This window comes from Muscardinus avellanarius (assembly GCF_963383645.1).
Source record: "Muscardinus avellanarius genome assembly, chromosome: 13".
In the NCBI taxonomy this organism is placed as follows: domain Eukaryota; kingdom Metazoa; phylum Chordata; class Mammalia; order Rodentia; family Gliridae; genus Muscardinus; species Muscardinus avellanarius.
In genome coordinates, this window is record NC_137799.1 from 97,302,412 (window position 1) to 97,321,831 (window position 19,420).

Below are 19,420 nucleotides of genomic sequence, written 5' to 3' on the forward strand. Positions count from 1 at the left end.
AGATGGCAGAGGCATACACGCACACACTGCTCACTTCGCCCTTCCCAGTTCCGCCCATCTCCTCCCCGTCCCTCCTCCTCATGCTTGGCTTAGCGATGGACCCTGATATGTTTGTTAGTTTGTGTCTTTTCTTCTTCTTCTTCTTCTTCTTCTTCTTCTTCTTCTTCTTCTTCTTCTTCTTCCTTCTTCCTTCTTCCTCTTACTCCTCCTCCTCCTCCTCTTCTTCTTCTTCTCCTTCCTCTTCTTCTTTTTCTTCTTCTTCCTCCTCTTCTTCCTCTTCCTCTTCCTCCTCTCCTCCTCCTCCTCCTCCTCCTTCACGTAGAGATGATTAGGCAGTGTCTCAGCACATATCTGTTAGAATAACGAGGGGGTCTGAAACTCCGTTGCTCACACCCCAGCAAGTCGGCCTGGCAGCCTTGCAATGCCTGGTCAGAGATAAAGGACTTAACTCCCCAGGAGACCCAGACAGCAGGGGCTGCAGCACAGCACGTCTTTGCCCCGACTCTCGCGGAGCGACACGGACGGGCTCAGGTAGACACACGCACATCAGGAGGGCAGGCTCATCATACGAAGGGAGCCCTGAGCCTGGTGGACACCAGGGGGTAGGAAGCCTGCGCCCTGGATCACACTACTGTAATCCCCCGCGATGGGACCGAGGCGCAGACAGCACAGCTTGTTCAACACCACCACTGGGGCGTGAATGCAACACAACTCTCAGAAGATGGAGAGTTCTTGGACTCACAGTTTCAGAGGCTTCAGACCATGGGCATGAACGGCGGTGGCTGCAGCAGGTGTTCCAAGGGCCAGTGCTTCACATCATGGAGGCTGGACGTGCTGGACAGAGGGCACGAGGAGGGGCTGGGGGTCACGCATCCCCAATGACCCCCAATGGCCTGCCTTCCCTAGCCAGGCTTCACCCACCAACTTCACCACCTGGGAAATCCATTCAGATTAGTAATGCACCTGTGGCTTTATCAGCCTCTCACGATTCGATTACTTCACCTGGAAACACCTTTACGTGAGCTTTTCCAGGGCACATTCCATATCTAAACCATAGCACAATGAAGCTTCATCAGAACCGGTGAAAAAATCCAAAGGTCTAACTTGATCAGACAACTGCGTATAATCAAGAAATTAGTATTTCCTGTGTGGTTAGCAGTCTGGCTACTTCAAAAGTGTCCTAATGTTCGTGCCTTATCTTGGTTCAATTAAATATGAATCTGTGGGTGAGGAGCTGGCTGTCAATGTTTTAAAACCTAAGAACCTAAAGTGAAACTCCAGGATACAGTTTCTATTAACGAGGGAATCCACAGTCTTCAGCAGGGAGAATGCCAATTAAGTATATATTTTTTTGCTATGTGAATCAATTATTTTACTATAACAAGATCTATGATCTAATTCCTACAGATATCAGAGATGGAACTTAAAATCGAGGCAAGATCAATGAACTATTTTTTATTCATTTGACCAATATTTTGACCACAGTGTTTAAGGAGAGTGGTGTTGATATATTTTTTCCAAGAAGTGTATCACTTTTTTTTTTTTTTGGTACTGGGGATGGAACCCAGGGGCATTCTACCTCTGAGCTACACCCCCAGCCCTATTTTTTATTTTTTATTTAGAAACAGGGTCTCACTTAGTCGCAAAGGGCCTCACTAAGTAGCTGAGGCTGGCCACGAACTGCAATCCTCCTGCCTCTGCCTCCCAAATGCTGGGATTACAAGCGTGCGCCACCACGCCTGGCTTCAAATTTTCAATATCCTTTTTTTCAGTTTTCCAAGATAATTCAGTAGGCAAAGCGTGTTTTCTTTCTTCCTGTGACAACCCTAATGGCATACCGTTTTTTATATTTCTTAACGTGAGTAAACAGCAGCTAGTTTTACATCTCATCTGTATTGATTGATATTTTAAAAAACAACCCAGAGCTTATGATAATATTAATATTGGTCTCAATGAGCACATACATTCTGTGGTTTTGTTCAGTAAAGACAGTGGAATTCTGTAGCTTTGATTCTATAAGATATACATGGGAGAGTTATAACCCCTTGATGAAAGAATTCAGAGCTCTAGCTCAATGAAGAGTTTCTTTAAATGCATGGATAGAAAGACTGACCACTGCCGGGCGTGGTGGGCACGCTTGGAATCCCAGCATTCGGGAGGCTGAGACAGAAGGAGCTGGGTTCGCGGACAGCCTCAGCTACTTAGTGAGGCCCTTTGCAACTCAGTGAGACCCTGTTTCAAAAAATATAAAGACTAAAAAATAGGACCGGGAGTGTAGCTTGGAGGAAGAAGACCCCTGGGTTCCATCCCCAGTATTGGGGGAAAAAAAAAAGAATAAAAAAATAGGGCTGGGGTGTTGCGCAGAGATACAATGCCTCTGGGTTCCATTCCCAGTACTGCAAAACAAACAAACAAACAAACAAACAAAAACCAACCACCGCAGCAGAGCCAATTGGCTGGTAGCATTCAGTGGACACCAGGTTACTCTTTGTCTTTATTTATTTGTTCTGAATTGAGACAAGAAACAAACCTTCTGGCCAGTCTCAGGTTAGGATTTCCAATTTTTTAGCTACACCCCCAGCCCTATTTTTTTTAAGGGTCTCACTGAGTTGCGAAGGGCTTCGCTAAGTAGCTGAGGCTGTCTCAGCCTCGGAATGCTGGGGCTACAAGCGCGCGCCACGCCTGGCTAGGATTCCCAACACTCCAGGTCAGTGCTCTGAGGTGTGATCCATGCTAACGATTTAAGCCCTTGCCACGAATCCCGAGGATACCGACTGAGCGATGGCAGCCATGTCCCGAGTACTTAGACGTACCTCCCTCCGGACGCATCTCAGATTTAATGACACCCTCCCACAGGGCTAGGCTGGCCACGTGGATGGATCACTTGAGGCAATAGAGAGCCAGCGTGTGGAGTAGCTTCCAGGTGTCTGTCTTCAATCACAGGAGCCCTCTGTGCTCTGGTGGTAATGAGGCCTAAATCCAGAGACGCCATGCTGTATTCCCGAGATGAGAAGCAGGAGGCTGCTTCGGCCCGGCTGCCTATCAAAGGAAGCAATTTTCCCCAGTCCGTCCTCCCTCAGTGGTGACGGCTCCTTGAATTCCTGAGCCCCGCAGCATCTGAGCAGCAGCTGGCCGGGGAGAGCTCCGGAGAGCAGGCCTATCCTACCTGCAGGGTGCCACTGTGAAATCCCAGCCTCACAGCCTTTCAGAGCCAGGGGATCCCCAGAGAAACCACCGGGTTCCTCCCAGGCCAGGAGCAAGCAAATAGCCAATTTACCAGCCAGCTGTCAGTGGTACTGCTGGGGCTACAGGGAGCTCCAGCAGAAAGGAGGAAGCTAGGAATTTGGTGTCTGGGGAGAAGATAGACATACTTTAAGAATCTCTGCCTTTTACCTTACTTAATTATATATAAGTAAATGTAAGTAATATACTGTAATGCATTATATTAATTACATATAATTATATATTAAATTGCGTAGTATATATTACTTTATGTTATATTAATATACATGTGCATGTATTAATATCACACATTGCATATTGAGATCATTGACTTGCATTAAAATTAAGTTCACTTGATTTTAATTATTTAACGTTAAATATTTTAATTATTTTATAACTAATACTTAATATTTTAATTATAATTTAACCACATAATTGTATTTATACAATATAAATAAACCATAATGAATACAATACTATTTGTGATTAACTTATAATATATTAATTATTAACATAGGATATATAATATTCTATGCAATGGAGGTACCTTTTTCTGAATCTTAAAACAGCAGTAGAGATGTCTTTTTACTAAAGAAATCTTGCAGAGTATCTAAAAGTAGCTCAGCACACAACTGTTGTCCCGTGAAATGAAAAAAAAAAAAAGGTGATTGCCACACAGTAAAAACTGTCCCTGAGCCGGGCGTGGTGGCACAAGCCTGTAATCTCAGTGCCTAGAAGGCTGAGACAGGAGTATGGCAGGTTCGAGACCAGCCTCAGCAACTTCATGAGACTGTCAGCAACCTAACGAGACCCTATTTAAAAAAAAAAAAATTCAAAAAGGGCTGGGGTGTGGGTGTGGGTGTGGGTCAGACGTAGAGTGCCCCTGGGTTCCATTCCCAATACTAACAGAACAAACAAAACAAAAGAGAGCAGGACAGCTCTCCCTGGGGCTGGGGCTCCGTTGTAGAGCACTTACCTGCCTGTGTGAGCCCTGGGTTGCGTTCACCCAGAGCCTCGCTGACACTAATTCATCCATCCTTTTTTTTCCGGTTCACACAACCTCCTTTTTCTCTAAATTCCCACAGTGACTATTGTGTGGAATTTCATCATATGTTGCCTTAACATCGCAGAGAATTTTGGATTTAAAAACAATCCTGCTCATCATGCAATCTACACCCCTTTTTAATGGGAGCCCCGGAGCTACGCAGGAGGCTACGCACTGTTGCTATGCAGCCAGATTCTGGGTCTAGTGGCTGTCTTGGCCATGTAGATTCAGGGCCGCTCTCTGGGGCCCAGAGTTCCCTGGGGTCAGGCGCCACAGGCTCCAGCATCCTCCAGAGCCCACATCTGGAGCAGGATGGAGCAGATGTCCTGAGCACCTGAGCCGCACCACAGTACCCCAGGTCTCTGCTTTCCTTATCATTCAAATGGGACAGACTTTTCTAGATCTTCTGGCAAAATATTGCACAACCAATACACAAACACACATTAACATCTGGTATGGGTAAAGGGGCTGTGCATGCGTCACCACGCCCCAGCCAGATTGCTATAGTGTTATTTGAACTGTTCCTTCTGAAATCCTCCCATGTTTCTATCACGATGAAGAATGATAGAAGATTTGAAATGTTTTCATTCAGACTGTGACCCTGCATAGTAACAGAAACATGCGGTAGACTAGATCATGCACCAGTAATAACTGCAGTCAAAACAGGTTACATGTATGCTTGAAGTGATGACTCATAGGAAATGGTAAAGAATCAGAAGCCAGGCCTGGTGACGCACACCTGGAATCTCAGAGACAGGAGGATGGCAGGTACAATGTGGCAAGAATTTGTTTCAAAATAAAAAAAAAATCATAATAAATGAAAAAGCGCTGGGGGCCTCGCTTGGAGGTAGAACATTCCTGGGCTCAGTCCTCACTACCCCCCACCACACATGTGCAAAGAAGATAGTGATATCCTAAGATGAGTTTGGGCTGTAATAAAGATTATATCATTCACAAATGTCAAGGTTTTACAGCAGTTGATCTTCAGTGTTAATTGTGCTATTTTTCTTTTTTATTTGGGAAGAAAATTTGGTGAAATTATTAAACTTTGAGTTTCATATCATAGAGGCATGCTACTTGGTTACTTGCATGTAGGTCCTATATATCTCAAAACCATTCAGTGATTAATTTCTCTGCCACAACAATTAAGTGCTTTAGAATCTAGGTTTTAATCAACTAGTTGTTCAATGACTGCTCGCCGGCAACGTTTAGGGCGCACATTTACACACATATATACATGCTTCTAGTAATCAGTAAAGATTTATCCTTTTTAAGTTTTGTTTAATAACTTTAAAACTTTGCCAGATGATAAATATCAGATCATCAAAGGGTGAACAGATGTTAATAATCGCAAAACACACAAGGAACGTAAGGTGATCCACGAACGGAATGCAACGCACGTATCGGCAGAAGTTTTGTATAAACTAGGAATTATCATAATTTAAATTTTACACACTTTCTTTTAAAATAATTTTCTTATTTTATTCCAAAAATGAAATTTTCAAATAAAAAGATAACTTGGAAAAATCAGTAGAGAACATCAAAGGTGGATGGCGTACCTGTGCCACCGGGTGCTTCTATTTCGCTGTGTTGCAGTAGTGTAGGGAATAGTGTGCCATGCTGTTTTACCCTCTCTGACTACGAAGCTCCGGCTACTGAAACCTTTTATGGAGTAAAATCTGTCTGTAAAAGTTGATTCTGTCATGTAAAAAAGACTACATGATGTCTACACTGACTAATGAAATGTTCTAGATCTCTGTTGGAGCCTTCCCGGAACATCCTGCACAGATTTTTGAGAAAAATAAAAAATAAAAATAAACCATCATTCATGAAGTTACGTCCCTCATATATCACTCTATTAGAAGGGTAATATAAGCTGGGCATGGTGATGCCCACTTATCATCCTGGTACGTGGGAGGCTGAGGCAGAAGAATCACAGGTGCAAGGCCAGCCTCGGCATCTTAAGCAAAATGCTCAGGAGCCCTGTTTCAAACTAAAAACTAAAAAAAAGGGCTGGGGGTGTAGCTCAGAGTTAGAACGCCCCTGGATTCAATCCTCAGTGCCCCCCCAAAAGAATTATACAGTAGCAATAAAAAAACTTTAATCCTTCACTTAGACATCAATAGAAGTACTCTAAGAAGAGTTCATTTGCTGTGAGTATATTTATGAGTATATAAATTTTTCAAAAATCACATAAATAAGATGCAAATTCAGTTATGTATTAGTAAAGCCAAAATGGTGCGCTTCCAACGTGTCCTCATGGGGACAAACCGCATGATCTACTTGGTCCATGGCCAGAGATTAGTACCTGGATTTGGAGAGTGTGACATCTTTCTGACTCTGTAATTGTTTATTTAAACCAAACGGCAACTCCATGAAATTATTAAATATGCACTGCCCCAGTATTAGTTCCTGGAACTGTCCCCTAAAGTGAGTTCCAACCCTTCACTGCCTTGCTGTATGTCAAACCCCAATGAGACACGGTTCACTAGCAACATGTTGTTTCATCTGGAGCACTCCGGTGAGTTGGCTCTAGCATCCTAAGCCTGTGGTTAGAATGGCAGATCGAATAAAGATGATATAAACGCCATGTTTTCATTCTTGTAGCCTTCCATTTATATTCCAAAAGCAACCAGATAAGAGGGTAATATACAGTGGTACTTGTGTCAACAGCAAGTCAGTATTTGAAAAGGAATTGTGGCTAATTTTCTTCAACTATTGAAAAGATGCTCTGTATAATCCATCATAGGAAATTAAAGTTGTATCAGTAATAACCTTTAGAAAAAGAGAAATAAAGGGTTGAGGGTGTAGCTCAGTGGTAGAACACTTGCCTAGCATGGGCATAGCCCTGGATTTTATTCTCACCATTAAAAAAAAATGATAAAGGGAAATATAGAAAGATAAGGAAAAATCAATACAAACTCCCTATATCTGAGGGAAAGTAAGTTTAGTATTTTTTTCAGGTCTTATTGATAATAAAGCGTAACACTTTCAGTATAAGTAGTGTTTATATCATCTCATAAATTTAGTTATAAACATAATCACAATTTACAAAAACTATAATTACAAATTTCAAAGAAAAACAAGCAGACATTTTTCACTGATGTCCTCTGTGCATCTTAACTATCAATTTTTTGTCCCCTTACAAAATTTAATATTAAAATTTCACAGCTAACATTTAATAATGACCCCAACATTAAACTTTATCAAAATGATTAAAAATAGTCAATTAGAAAAAAGCAATCCGCCCAAAATAATATTTCCAGGTCTTTCTTGCCTTATACTGACCATCAAACAGGGAAAAGGTAAAAGCGCTATGGAAATTTTGGTGGGCCGCAGGACTCTGGATTCAAAGACTATAGAAACACAGGTAAGAGTGATCTAAGAAGCATTTTCTGTTTTAAAAATCTCAGCAGAGAAACACTACAGGGATCCTAGATAAGCTTCCGAGTAATAAAAAGCAGAAGAGTTCAACTTTTTTTTTTTATATCTGGACAAAAAGTTTTCTCCTATTTTTAAGTAAGTAAGACCAGAGCTTTTGGCCGTTTCCTCAGGTAGAAATCCACATTTATTACACAAATTAAACTTCTGTTTTGGAAGAGAAGCATTCCTAGTGGGGAAACTACCTATCTGGAATGTGATTAGTCACGGTTCCTAACTCCCTAGCAGGAGGGAGCACCCTGGAGTCCTCGGCGAGTTGCCCGCACTCGTCCGCCCACCGTGATGGCCGGAACCCACGGGCACCAGCCTTAGTGCAACAGCGGCCCGGCTGCCAACCGAAGACACCGACCCCCAGACGCGCTGTGGCCTGGAGCCCACTCTTCAGGGAAGTCCTAGCCCTCTTCACCTCTCGGGCCTTTGGGCTCGCTTTCTTTGCATATCTTGCTCTGGCGGTAAATACGTATGACCACGGCAGAGATGCAGAGTAGAATAAATATCACGACCGCTATCACGCCTGGGGAGAAAGAACAGAAGAACAGCGAGTCAGAAGACAAAGGGTGATTTTGCCCCTGCTTTGCTAACACTGCTGCTTAATAAGTTAGGTTAAAAGAAACCAGTCATCCACTGTCTCACAAACCGGAACCATCGGAACCATCGGAGCTCAAGAATTTTAAGGCTCCGTGGTCTTATGACATTTCTGAGATACTGCAACTGCTGGACATGGCTGTGTTCGATTTTGTCTTTAAAAGGCATGCAACTGGATTCCAGAAAATGCTTTCAGATGTAAAGGCACAGACATAAACAAGTCTCAAATACCACATGCACCCTTCGGTTAACAGGTAGAAAGTTTTAAACTATCTTAAAAGCATAGTGTGTTTAGCCCATGATAGAATAAATGTTATCCTTTAGTATAACTAAGTGGATAAATTTTAGTAAAATACTTTGATAATTTTTTTTTTTTTTTAGCAGCGCTAGGGATCAAATCCAGGACTTCCCACATTCTAGACAGCGCTCTCCCAATGAGCTATACTCCAGGCCTAACTTTTTTTTTTTTTTTTTTTTTTGGCAGTACTGGGGATGGAACCCAGAGGCATTCTACCTTCAAGCTCCACCCCCAACCCTATTTTTTATTCTTTATATTGATACAAGATCTCACCAAGTTGCAGAGGACCTCACTAAATAGCTGAGGATGGCTGCGAACCATGATTCTTCTGACTCAGCCTCCCAAGTACTGGGATTACAAGTGTGCACCACCATGCCCAGCTATAATATACTTTTATAATAATATACTTTTCTGTTTGTTTGCTTTGATATTGGAGATTGAACCTAGGCACATTATATCTCTGAGCTAGACCCTCAGTCTTGTTCTATTTTTTTGTTTTGAAACGAGGTCTCACTAAACTGCTGAGGCTGGCCTCAAACCTGTGATCCTACAGTCTCATCCTCCCAGATACAGGGATTACAGTTGCAGTGCCAAGCAAGCCTGGCTGATAACATTCATTTCAAATGCAGTTGTGTGACATACATGAAATAAATTGCCAAAAATATTTCTGAGATGTTTATTTAGTTTATTTATGGGGAATGCGGACTATTTGACAGAACCAGGTGTAAATGTCCTAAAATGTTGAAACCGTGAGCTATGCCGGTGATTCTCGATTGTAGCCCATGCGAAATCAGTAAATCGGAGTAACGGAGCCAAGGGCTGAGTACCAGTACCTTCTAGCTTTGGGCCTTAATTCATGGCCAGAATGCTAAACACGCAGAGAAAGCTGTTTGCCAAAGCTTCCCTTTGTATTTGTGAAGAGAGTCAGATCTTTGCTAAATCAAATAAATATGTATAAAGACAAACTGTCACTGTCCACATAATAAGTTTAAGATAATTTGCAAAGATATTAATTTATATCTGCAGCTGGAGGGCCCGGGGGAGGCCTTCCTGCCACACACTCTCTCCCTCCCCTCCTCTTCGAGGCCAGACTCTGACATTTTGCACTTACTTGAAGGACTTGGGAGTCTTTGCTAAAATGTTGAGCATATTAAAATTGCTTTTGCGTTGCAATGAGAAATAGTCTCCCAAAAAATCAGGTTTATTAAGGATTAGGTCTGATTTAGAGTGTAATGCCAAAATCCTTTTAGATATGCATTGTCGACCACATGCCCCAGAGAATTATTCGCTGGGCCGTGTATTTTTATTTTATATCTTACAGATCCCAAAGAGAAAAATCATGGAGACAGTGACTGAAATGTTAATACCTTTGAAAAGAAATTTAGGCAGGACTTTAAAATATCTAAACTGTTTTCTTTCATTTCAGAGGGAAAAGGTTTCCTTTTGAATGTACTACGGAGAACCTGCACAACAAGAAACACAACACTGCAGTAATCCAGGAATGAATTAGCGTGGACGGCTGAATTCTGGTTGACTCCAGCTCTGGGTAGACTTCTGGAACAAGACACACTGTTCTCACTGCCATAAAGATATGCTTAGCTTGTATCTAGTTTTACTTTCCTTCCATTGAAAATGACCAAGAGACACAGCCTACCAGCCTAATTCTAATGTACATTTAAAAGCGAAGTATCTACTGCCTACAGCGCTGTGGTTGTTGACAACACGCTGAATCGCACACTTGCAAATCATGCCCCTTAAATAATGTTGCATCTATTTAACTTTTAGGTTAAATATAGCCAAGGGAAGCCTCTAGAGTAAACGGCTATTTGAAACCGCTGTCATGACGCAGGTGTTCGGATCAGGCTCTGAGCTCAGGTCTCCGTCACTTTCAGCGTTCATGGCTTGTGGCGGGTCTTGGGCTCTTCGTGACTTTTGTAAACCGTCCACACACCCCACTCAAGACGGCTATTTTCACGTTAAAACCTTTGCCTTCTTTTCAAATTCTATTTCAGTGGTCCTCTTAACACTGACTGCCTCCAGGGCAACTGAAATGGGGAACCATCAGCGGTGGGGGCAGCTCAAAAGGAGCGCCCTCCAGCTCAGGGGTCCGGAGTGCCTTTTTCTATTGCGCTCATTACTTGGGAGGCTGGAGACAGAGGCTCCCCATTTGGGAGGCCAGCCTCAGCAAGCAACGAGACTCTCATCAACCTAGCGAGACCTTGTTTCAAAATAAAACACATCAAGCGGGGCTGGGGTGCAGCTCAGAGCCCCGGGGTGCGTGGTACCTCCGACGACCGCGGAGTCCCTCCGGCTGGCGGGGCGCAGCGGCTGGCCCTCCTCCGCGGGTCCTGGTCGGCCTAGGAGACAGCAGAGCGGGCGGTGGGGCCGGACTCCAGGGCGCCCCCCGCCCCCCGCAGGACGGCCCACGCACCTGCGCCGCCCCCGGGCCGGGGCGCCCGCGCCCGCGCCGCGCAGCCCGCCGCCAGCCCCACCTGGCCGCGCACCGAGACCCCCGCCCGGGACAGCGCCTGCAGCGGGGCGGCGGGTCCGAAGCGCACGGCAGACAGGCAGCCGCGGAAGCCGCGCAGCGCCGCCCGCCGCGAGTCGGGGTCCAGGCCGCGGGCACCTGCGGGACAGAGGGGACAGTGAGCCGGCCGGGCAGGTGCAGAGGCCCAGGACCCCGGGCCGGGCAGGTGCAGAGGCCCAGGACCCCGGGCCGGGCAGGGTGCAGAGGCCCAGGACCCCGGCCGGGCAGGGTCCAGATGCCCAGGTCCCCGGGCCGGGCAGGGTGAAGAGGCCCAGGACCCCGGGCCGGGCAGGGTCCAGATGCCCAGGACCCCGGCCGGGCAGGGTGCAGAGGCCCAGGACCCCGGCCGGGCAGGGTGCAGATGCCCAGGACCCCGGCCGGGCAGGGTGCAGAGGCCCAGGACCCCGGGCCGGGCAGGGTCCAGATGCCCAGGACCCCGGCCGGGCAGGGTGCAGAGGCCCAGGACCCCGGCCGGGCAGGGTCCAGATGCCCAGGTCCCCGGGCCGGGCAGGGTGCAGAGGCCCAGGACCCCGGCCGGGCAGGGTGCAGAGGCCCAGGACCCCAGGCAGGGCAGGGTGCAGAGGCCCAGGACCCCGGGCCGGGCAGGGTGCAGAGGCCCAGGACCCCGGGCCGGGCAGGGTGCAGAGGCCCAGGACCCCGGGCCGGGCAGGGTGCAGAGGCCCAGGACCCCGGGCCGGGCAGGGTGCAGAGGCCCAGGACCCCGGCCGGGCAGGGTCCAGATGCCCAGGTCCCCGGGCCGGGCAGGGTGCAGAGGCCCAGGACCCCGGCCGGGCAGGGTGCAGAGGCCCAGGACCCCAGGCAGGGCAGGGTGCAGAGGCCCAGGACCCCGGGCCGGGCAGGGTGCAGAGGCCCAGGACCCCGGGCCGGGCAGGGTGCACAGGCCCAGGACCCCGGGTCGGGCAGGGTGCACAGGCCCAGCCCAGAGCCGCACCCAGCAGTCAGCAGGGCACCTGCAGCACCTGAGTCTTCACTCATTTATTTTTATTATTATTTTTTTTATGAAGGTTCTTCTAAAGCACATGCTGTAGTTAAACAAACAAAGTCAACCAGTAAGCCAAGCATGGGAAGGAGGGATGGGAGGGAAGGGGGCGGGAGTGGGTGAGGGCTGATTGGGTGGGAGGGAAGGGGGCGGGAGTGGGTGAGGGCTGATTGGTGATGTGGGCATGTATGTCTACACCATCTTTTACTCCACTAAGATGTATAACCACAGTGCACCAATGAAAAATTTAAAGAAGATCCTTCTAACCCACGCGCAGACGGCAGATAACCCAAGGAATCGCAGCAGAAGGCGCTCTGGAGCCCGGCGCCCGGAAATTCTCAGTGCTTCTGCGTACTCAGAGGCTGTCTTTCATGATGTATATAGATTTGACCGACTTCCTTCCTTCCTTCCTTCCTTCCTTCCTTCCTTCTTTCTTTCTTTCTTTTCTTTCTTCTTTCTTTCTTTTTTGACGGTACTGGGGATGGAACTCAGGGGCATTCTACCTACAAGCGACACCCCCAGCCCTATTTTTTATTCTTTATCTTGAAACAGGGTCTCACTGAGTTGCGGAGGGCCTCACTAAGTAGCTGAGGCTGTCCGCGAACCGTGATCCTCCGGTCTCAGCCTCCCGAATGCTGGGATGACAAGCGTGCGCCACCACGCCAGGCTAGACTTGACTTTTAAATTCTGTTAACACATTGAATCTTTTATCACCTGATAATGTCCCCTCTTAGGCAATTCGGTGTCTTAATCTTGAATTCTGTCTTGTTCGATAGTAATACTGTATTTCATAAATTTACTAGCTACTTGATAGTTCTCTGCTCCGTTTTCAACATTTTAAGAGCTTATTTTTAACCTAGTGTGATGGAATTTAGTCCATTCGCATTTACGGTAACAGCCTCTATATGTTCTACTTATATTTTAATTAGATCTTACTTTTTTGTGTTTTGGTGGTATTGGGCATTGAAGCCAGGGACATTCATCCTACCTTCAACCTATACTCTTAGCCCTTCTTATTTATCTATCTATCTATTTGCTATTGAAAGAGGGTCTTGCTAGGTTGCTGAGAGTATCACCACATTAATGAAGCTGGCCTTGAGCCCGCGATCCTCCTCCCTCAGCTTCCTAAGTACTGGGATCCCAGGTGCCGGCCACTGTGCTTGGCTAGTTTCTCATTTCTCCTTTTCCATTTTGTGAATTTGAGAATTCAGCTTTCCTAGCACTCAGTCAAAGGCCTCTCTTGCACCATGATATCACAACAGGACTGTTCCCAGAAAGGAGCCCATTGTGTGTGCGTGAGCGCACAAGCCTGTGTGTGTGCATGTGCGTGTGTGTGCATGTGTGTGTGTGTGTGTGCACACAAGCCTGTGTGTGTGTGTGTGTGTCTGTGTCTGTGTGTCTGTCTCTCTGTCTTCCTCAGGGTTCTATCCCCTTACTCACCCTGCAACACCTAACTGTTCTTCCCTGCAAGGGCTTTAAAAAGTAACTTTTCTTCTCTGTTCCTCCCTTAACCACCACCCCTCTCTTTGGTTTCCACTCAAGCACATTTAGCTCCTGACCTGAATCACCACTTCCCCTCACCATTATGTATTTTTCTATTTTGTTTCTTCTGTTTCAAGAATCTTTATATTTTTTCTCTAAGATTTTTTGACACCGTTGACAAAGATGTTCTCTTTGACTAAAATAGCCAGGATTCTCTGCACCTTCCTCTCCACAGCCCAAATCTTTGGTCTCCACATTGCCAGATTTGGCAAGAATCTTGTTGAGTAAGTTCGGTTTAGCCAGAATCCTCCACTCTCGGCCTCCGATCACCTTTATCCTACCTTCACAAGCTTCCAGGGGGTGTCTGGTTGGATTCTGTCCTCACCCAGAATCCTGTTAGGTCGGTTTAGTCAGAATTACACCACCTCTTAGTACTTTTCCATCTACCGACCAACATCGCTCCCCCTTGGCTATCAATCTACTCTTCCTTGTATTTAGTTGAGCTCAATCTCTCCCCAACCGCAAAACCCCATTCCACTCAAGATAGTCCTGAGTAAAGTCCAGCATTTTACCGAGTATCAGAATATCTTTTTCTCTGACACGATACAAGATGATCTTACATTAAATAATTGTATTTTTGAGAATAATCATAAAATTTTAGTTTTTCTTTTACAAATATCAAATATTAGCATTATATGATCATTTGCTATAGAGGAGATAAGGCAGAATAGAAATTTCTTATAACCTCAATAAACAACTTGAAAATGATCACCACATATTTTTTTTGAAAGAAAGTGGTGAAAGAAAGAATTACTTTGTGTACTCTGAGTATGCCAGGCAGCCAATCAGCCACAACCCAGGAAGAAGCCCGGGGAGATGTGTTCTTGACTTTTACCCAAACACGGCTAGAAGCTGGTTCTCAACACAGTAAAGACTTCCTTGACAAGGTGACGCTGTCAAAACCCTTCATTTTTGCATCTTTTACCTGATTAGCTCTACAGAATGCCCGTTGGCCAGTTTGTCCTTCTCTCTCTGTACTTTCTACAACCCCGTGGCCACGTACCTGGGTCCTTCCCGTTTCTCAGTCTCTTCTATCAGATTCCCTTTTACATGAATACCCGCAGATGGTTTCTGGCAACACTCTTTGGGGCATGTGCACTGTAACAGACTTCCTGACACAGGTGTGCACCTCTAATTGAGAGATTTGAAATGTTAGCACTGGAGGGGGTAGAGAAAAATCTTTGAGAGAAGGCTGCCTTCCTGACCTGGTGTTGGGGTAATTAGACAAGTGCCTGACTTCACAACAGGCTGTTACTTGTTCGAACTAAAAGAAATGGCCAGATAAGTAAATGGACAGCCTTTTGCACTGTGTGAAGTGTGGCCACCGCAATCCAAGCCAACTAAGTCAACGAAAGAGACTCCGTCCCTGAGCCGTAGTGGCCACATTTTAAGCATGTAGAGAACAGATGTGTCTGGGGACACCTTCGGGAGCGGCATGGATAGAAGGTCATGGTCGTGGCAAGTTCTGCTGGATGGCTGTGGCCTTGGTGACTTTAATTCCAAAGACCTCTAAGCATCCATGATCCTCACCGACTCCCAGGTAATGGATTAAGGTAGAAAATCCCAGAGTTCTCTACTGAAGGGAGATGTAATAGAGTCCTGCTTGGCAAGAGTTCAAGCCATATTCATCTGGGGAAGGAACTGGGCATTTGGTTTTCTCACTGAAGGAAGGTCCCTGGAGTGGATGCTGAAACTTTGTGCCTGCTCTGGTAACATCTCGTTCTTCCGGAAAAGTTAGAAAAATACCATTACCACGTCTCGTCCTGCATGCTCCCAGGCCAGGAGGTAGGTGTGGAGGCCCCATGCTCATCTCCCAGCAACTAAACTTATTCATAATAATGTGTGCCCTGGGACTTGTACCTTGACTGTCACTCTCCGGGAAACTATTATTAAAATAAGACAAGGAGCTGCTTTCAGCATAATGAGCGCCTTCAGAGTGGGTGACGTGGTGCTTGTGAGGGGCAGTGTGGGGAACAAAACTCTCTCTTCCACCTACCCGATACTTTTCCCAACATGAGGGTCTTGACAGCATTGAATTTTGTCCCCGAAGACAAGATGACTTGCCGCCTTGGACTCTGGTTAACCTGGAAGAAGTTCCCGTGGGGAGCAAACATTAAAAGGAGTTCAATGAAAAAGAGGCAAAGGAGAAAAGAAAATAAATCGCTGCAGGTGCTGCAGCACAGTTTAAATAACAGCTTCAAGCAATAGTCAGAAAGCCAAAGCTTCTTGCAACTCCTAAGCAAGCTACTACACCCTTCCAGCATCAGCCCCCTTCCTACCTTGCTCTTCTTCATAATGTTTCTATAATTGGCAGAATTCCACAAAAATATGGAAGCAGCTGTTTTACACTTAAAAACTTATTCTTTAGCCCAGCATGGTTGTACACACTTGTAATCCCAGTACTTGGGAGGCTGAGATGGGAGGATCACAGGTTTAAGGCCAGTCTAAGCAATTTAGTGAGATCCTCAGAAACTTAGCAAGACCCCGTTTCAAAATAAAATATAAAATAGGGCTGGGGGTGTATGTACAAGGTAGAATGCCCCTGGGTTCAATCCTCAGTAACACACACACACACACACACACACACACACACACACACACGTATAAAACATACTCATTGAAATGGGAATAAATAAGAAAAATTGACCTGAATCAGAAGAGAGTAAACAAGCTGTCATTGGCATTTAAAGGAAAATATATGTTAAGCCTGTACATTATACATACACTTTGTGGTACTGGGGATTGAACCCAGGTTGTTCTACCTTTGAGCTACACCCCAACCATATTTTATTTTTTACTTTAAAACAGTATCACAAAAAAAATTAAAAAAAAACTACAGCTGTGCACTACCATACCCAGATTTCCTGAGTGCTTGTTAACCTTATGTTTAAAATGCTGAATTCGTTCTTTTATAATCACATAAGGAAAGTACCCATCAAAGTATTGACCAACACATTCCACCAGTCGTCACGACGACACACGAGACATTTCCTTGTTGAATGAAGTAAGACAGAGGGAGAGCCTGACACTTTAAAGAGCCCAAGAGTAATAATGACAATAAACAAAAAAGAAGAAACACTTCTCTGCTCCATTTGCCCTCCTGCCCTGGGTCTGGGAGAGCCACACCGCAAGGCCGCTCTGTGCTTACCACACGCTTGCATTCCACTTCTACATCTGTCTACAGACACGCAGTGGCACTTTCTGTGACTTTGGCGCCTGTCCTTACCTCTGTCTACAGACACGCAGTGGCACTTTCTGTGACTTTGGCGCCTGTCCTTACCTCTGTCTACAGACACGCAGTGGCACTTTCTGTGACTTTGGCGCCTGTCCTTACCTCTGTCTACAGACACGCAGTGGCACTTTCTGTGACTTTGGCGCCTGTCCTTACCTCTGTCTACAGACACGCAGTGGCACTTTCTGTGACTTTTGCGCCTGTCCTTACCTCTGTCTACAGACACGCAGTGGCACTTTCTGTGACTTTGGCGCCTGTCCTTACCTCAACAACGACTGTGGCTCCCTCTCTGCTGATCTTCACGTGGTGCAGGTGCCCGTCGGCCATGTTTTTAAAATCAAAATTAAAAGCATCCGGATCCCCATGTCGGTCCAACTTGTACCTCACCTGCAAACTTCCTAAAGGAGAAAGCAAGTGGCTTGCTAAGTTAGAATGGATTTCACAAAACTCTCGACGCAGGTGCTGGAGCACGGTTAGGTTTATTTACTTAACTCGTTTTTAAGTCTATCTGGCCTCAGCGTGAATGTACCAACAGTTATCCCTCCCCCAACAGGGCTGATTTTCTACCAGTGCCAGATGCTGAGTCCAATTACTCTTTTAAAAATCAAGACCCAGCGTGTCGATAATGAGCAGTCTCCCAAGTCTTTCTTAAATGAAAAGGTTTAAGCTTTATTTATGAAAACTCAGAACTCAGTTCCAAATTACGACTCTAATTTTTTTTGCGAAATGATAAACCTTCTTGCAATATGGTATCAACATTCAGTTTCTATCATTAAAACTTCTGTCTTAGCCGGGCGTGGCGGCGCACGCTTGTAATCCCCGCGCTTGGGAGGCGGAGACAGGAGGATCGCGCAGGTTAGAAGCCAGCCCCGCTGGCTTAAGAGACCCTGTTTCCAAATAAAAAAATATTAAAAAATAGGTCTGGGAGTGTAGCCCAGAAGTAGAAGGGCTTCCAGGAACCCCAGTACCACATACACACACACAAAAAAAACCTTCTGTTTTAATGTCTTAAAGATGTGTACATATTTTTAAAATTGTTTTACAACCAGAATTTTTTCCCTAAAGTCTTTTGCCATAAACAAACAAAAAGAAAAAAGAAAAGAGAAAAAAGAAAAAAGAAAAAGAAAAAAAATGGAAAGAGAAAAGATTTTGTTAGGAGATAATGTTTCTGCTGTGTGTATATCTTCTAACACAGAGTGACCCTCCTGGCCACAAGCTTATACTAAGGTTCTGATTGTGTAGGGTTTTGTAGAAATCACGTATTTCCTGACTCACTACACTTGAAGGCTGGCTTGTCGTCCCAGAGCAGGAGGCCTGGGGTGGAGCTGCCATGGTGCAGGCTGTCCGTCACTTTTCAATCTTAGGTGGATGAGACTGAACCCGCTTTGCTGCCACAGACGTGCTAAAGAAAAGCTGCATTGATTGGTTGCTTCGGGAAACCGGCTTCTATGTGATTTTACTGTGTTGTCACATGATTGCTCTTCCACTGGCTTAAAATGAGCAGGAGATCCATGGTGAATGGCTAAGTATTTTCGAAAGAACTGTGCGACAGACGTCCATCACCATGGAGTGCTAAAGACAGGCTATCCATAAGAAGTACAATTTCGTCTGGAATTGTGAAATTATCACATTTGCAATGGAAAGAAAGTATCTTCATTGAATCTTTTTTTTTGTACTAGGGATTGATTGAACCCAGGGGCATATTACCTCTGAGCTACACCCTAGTCCATTATATTATTATTATTATTATTATTATTATTATTATTTTCAGTACTGGGGATGGTATTCTACTTCCAAGTTACACCCCAAGCCCTGTTTCTTTTTTCTTTATTTTGAAACAGGGTCTCACTGAGTTGCAAAGGGCCTCACTAAGTAGCTGAGGCTGTCCGCAAACCGTGATCCTCCTGTCTCAGCCTCCCGAATGCTGGAATTACAAGCGTGCTCCACTACGCCTGGCTATTAATATTTTTTATTTTGAAAAAATTGCCATATTGCTAAAGGTCTTGCTAAATTTCTGAGGTTGGCATTGAACCTGTGCACCTCCTGTCTCAGTCTCCCAAGAACTAGGATGACAGGCACGCACCACTGCGCCTGGCTTCATCGAAACTTGAAATCCTAGCTTTTATGATCACCATAATGGAAAGTGCTGAAAATGAAAAGGCAAAGATGTTAGGAGACATGCGCGTTTCCCCCGCTGTAGTTTGAGTACTGACAAGACTCAGGGCATGGCAGTCCTATTTTTCTAACTCAGTCTTTCTACCTTTTTTTTCTCTTCTTCACACAAAAGATATTCACCATTGTCAGCCAGGATAACCGAAAGGTATTCTTCAAAGAAAGAGCTCACGTAAAGCAACAAGCTCGGAGTTCGCGTGGTCCAGAAGCTCAGAGTGACAGTCTCCCCGGACAGTGTGACATCCCTGTGTAAGGAAGAAGGCCGGGAGCTGTTTTCACTTAAGCTGTGATGTTCTTGAAAATTATAGGTCATTGAGGAGCCAGTTTCAAAATATGCGGATATCTCTGAAATAAAA

The 19,420-nt window shown here is 45.5% G+C and overlaps 1 protein-coding gene across 1 annotated transcript in view; it reads right to left on the reverse strand.

The window, feature by feature from the left end:
• Positions 1-2,933: 2,933 nt before the first annotated feature.
• LOC308272287 (contactin-associated protein-like 3) overlaps positions 2,934-19,420 on the reverse strand; it is a gene marked incomplete at both ends in the record, with an annotated part of 163,953 nt that continues 147,466 nt past the window's right edge. The window contains 9 exons of the mRNA XM_080709029.1: positions 2,934-3,128; positions 4,443-4,569; positions 5,827-5,965; positions 8,115-8,222; positions 10,877-10,948; positions 11,023-11,217; positions 15,657-15,744; positions 17,157-17,290; positions 19,188-19,409. Coding sequence (XP_080565155.1) covers positions 2,934-3,128; positions 4,443-4,569; positions 5,827-5,965; positions 8,115-8,222; positions 10,877-10,948; positions 11,023-11,217; positions 15,657-15,744; positions 17,157-17,290; positions 19,188-19,409 — 1,280 coding nt within the window. The remainder of the gene's footprint in view (positions 3,129-4,442; positions 4,570-5,826; positions 5,966-8,114; positions 8,223-10,876; positions 10,949-11,022; positions 11,218-15,656; positions 15,745-17,156; positions 17,291-19,187; positions 19,410-19,420) is intronic.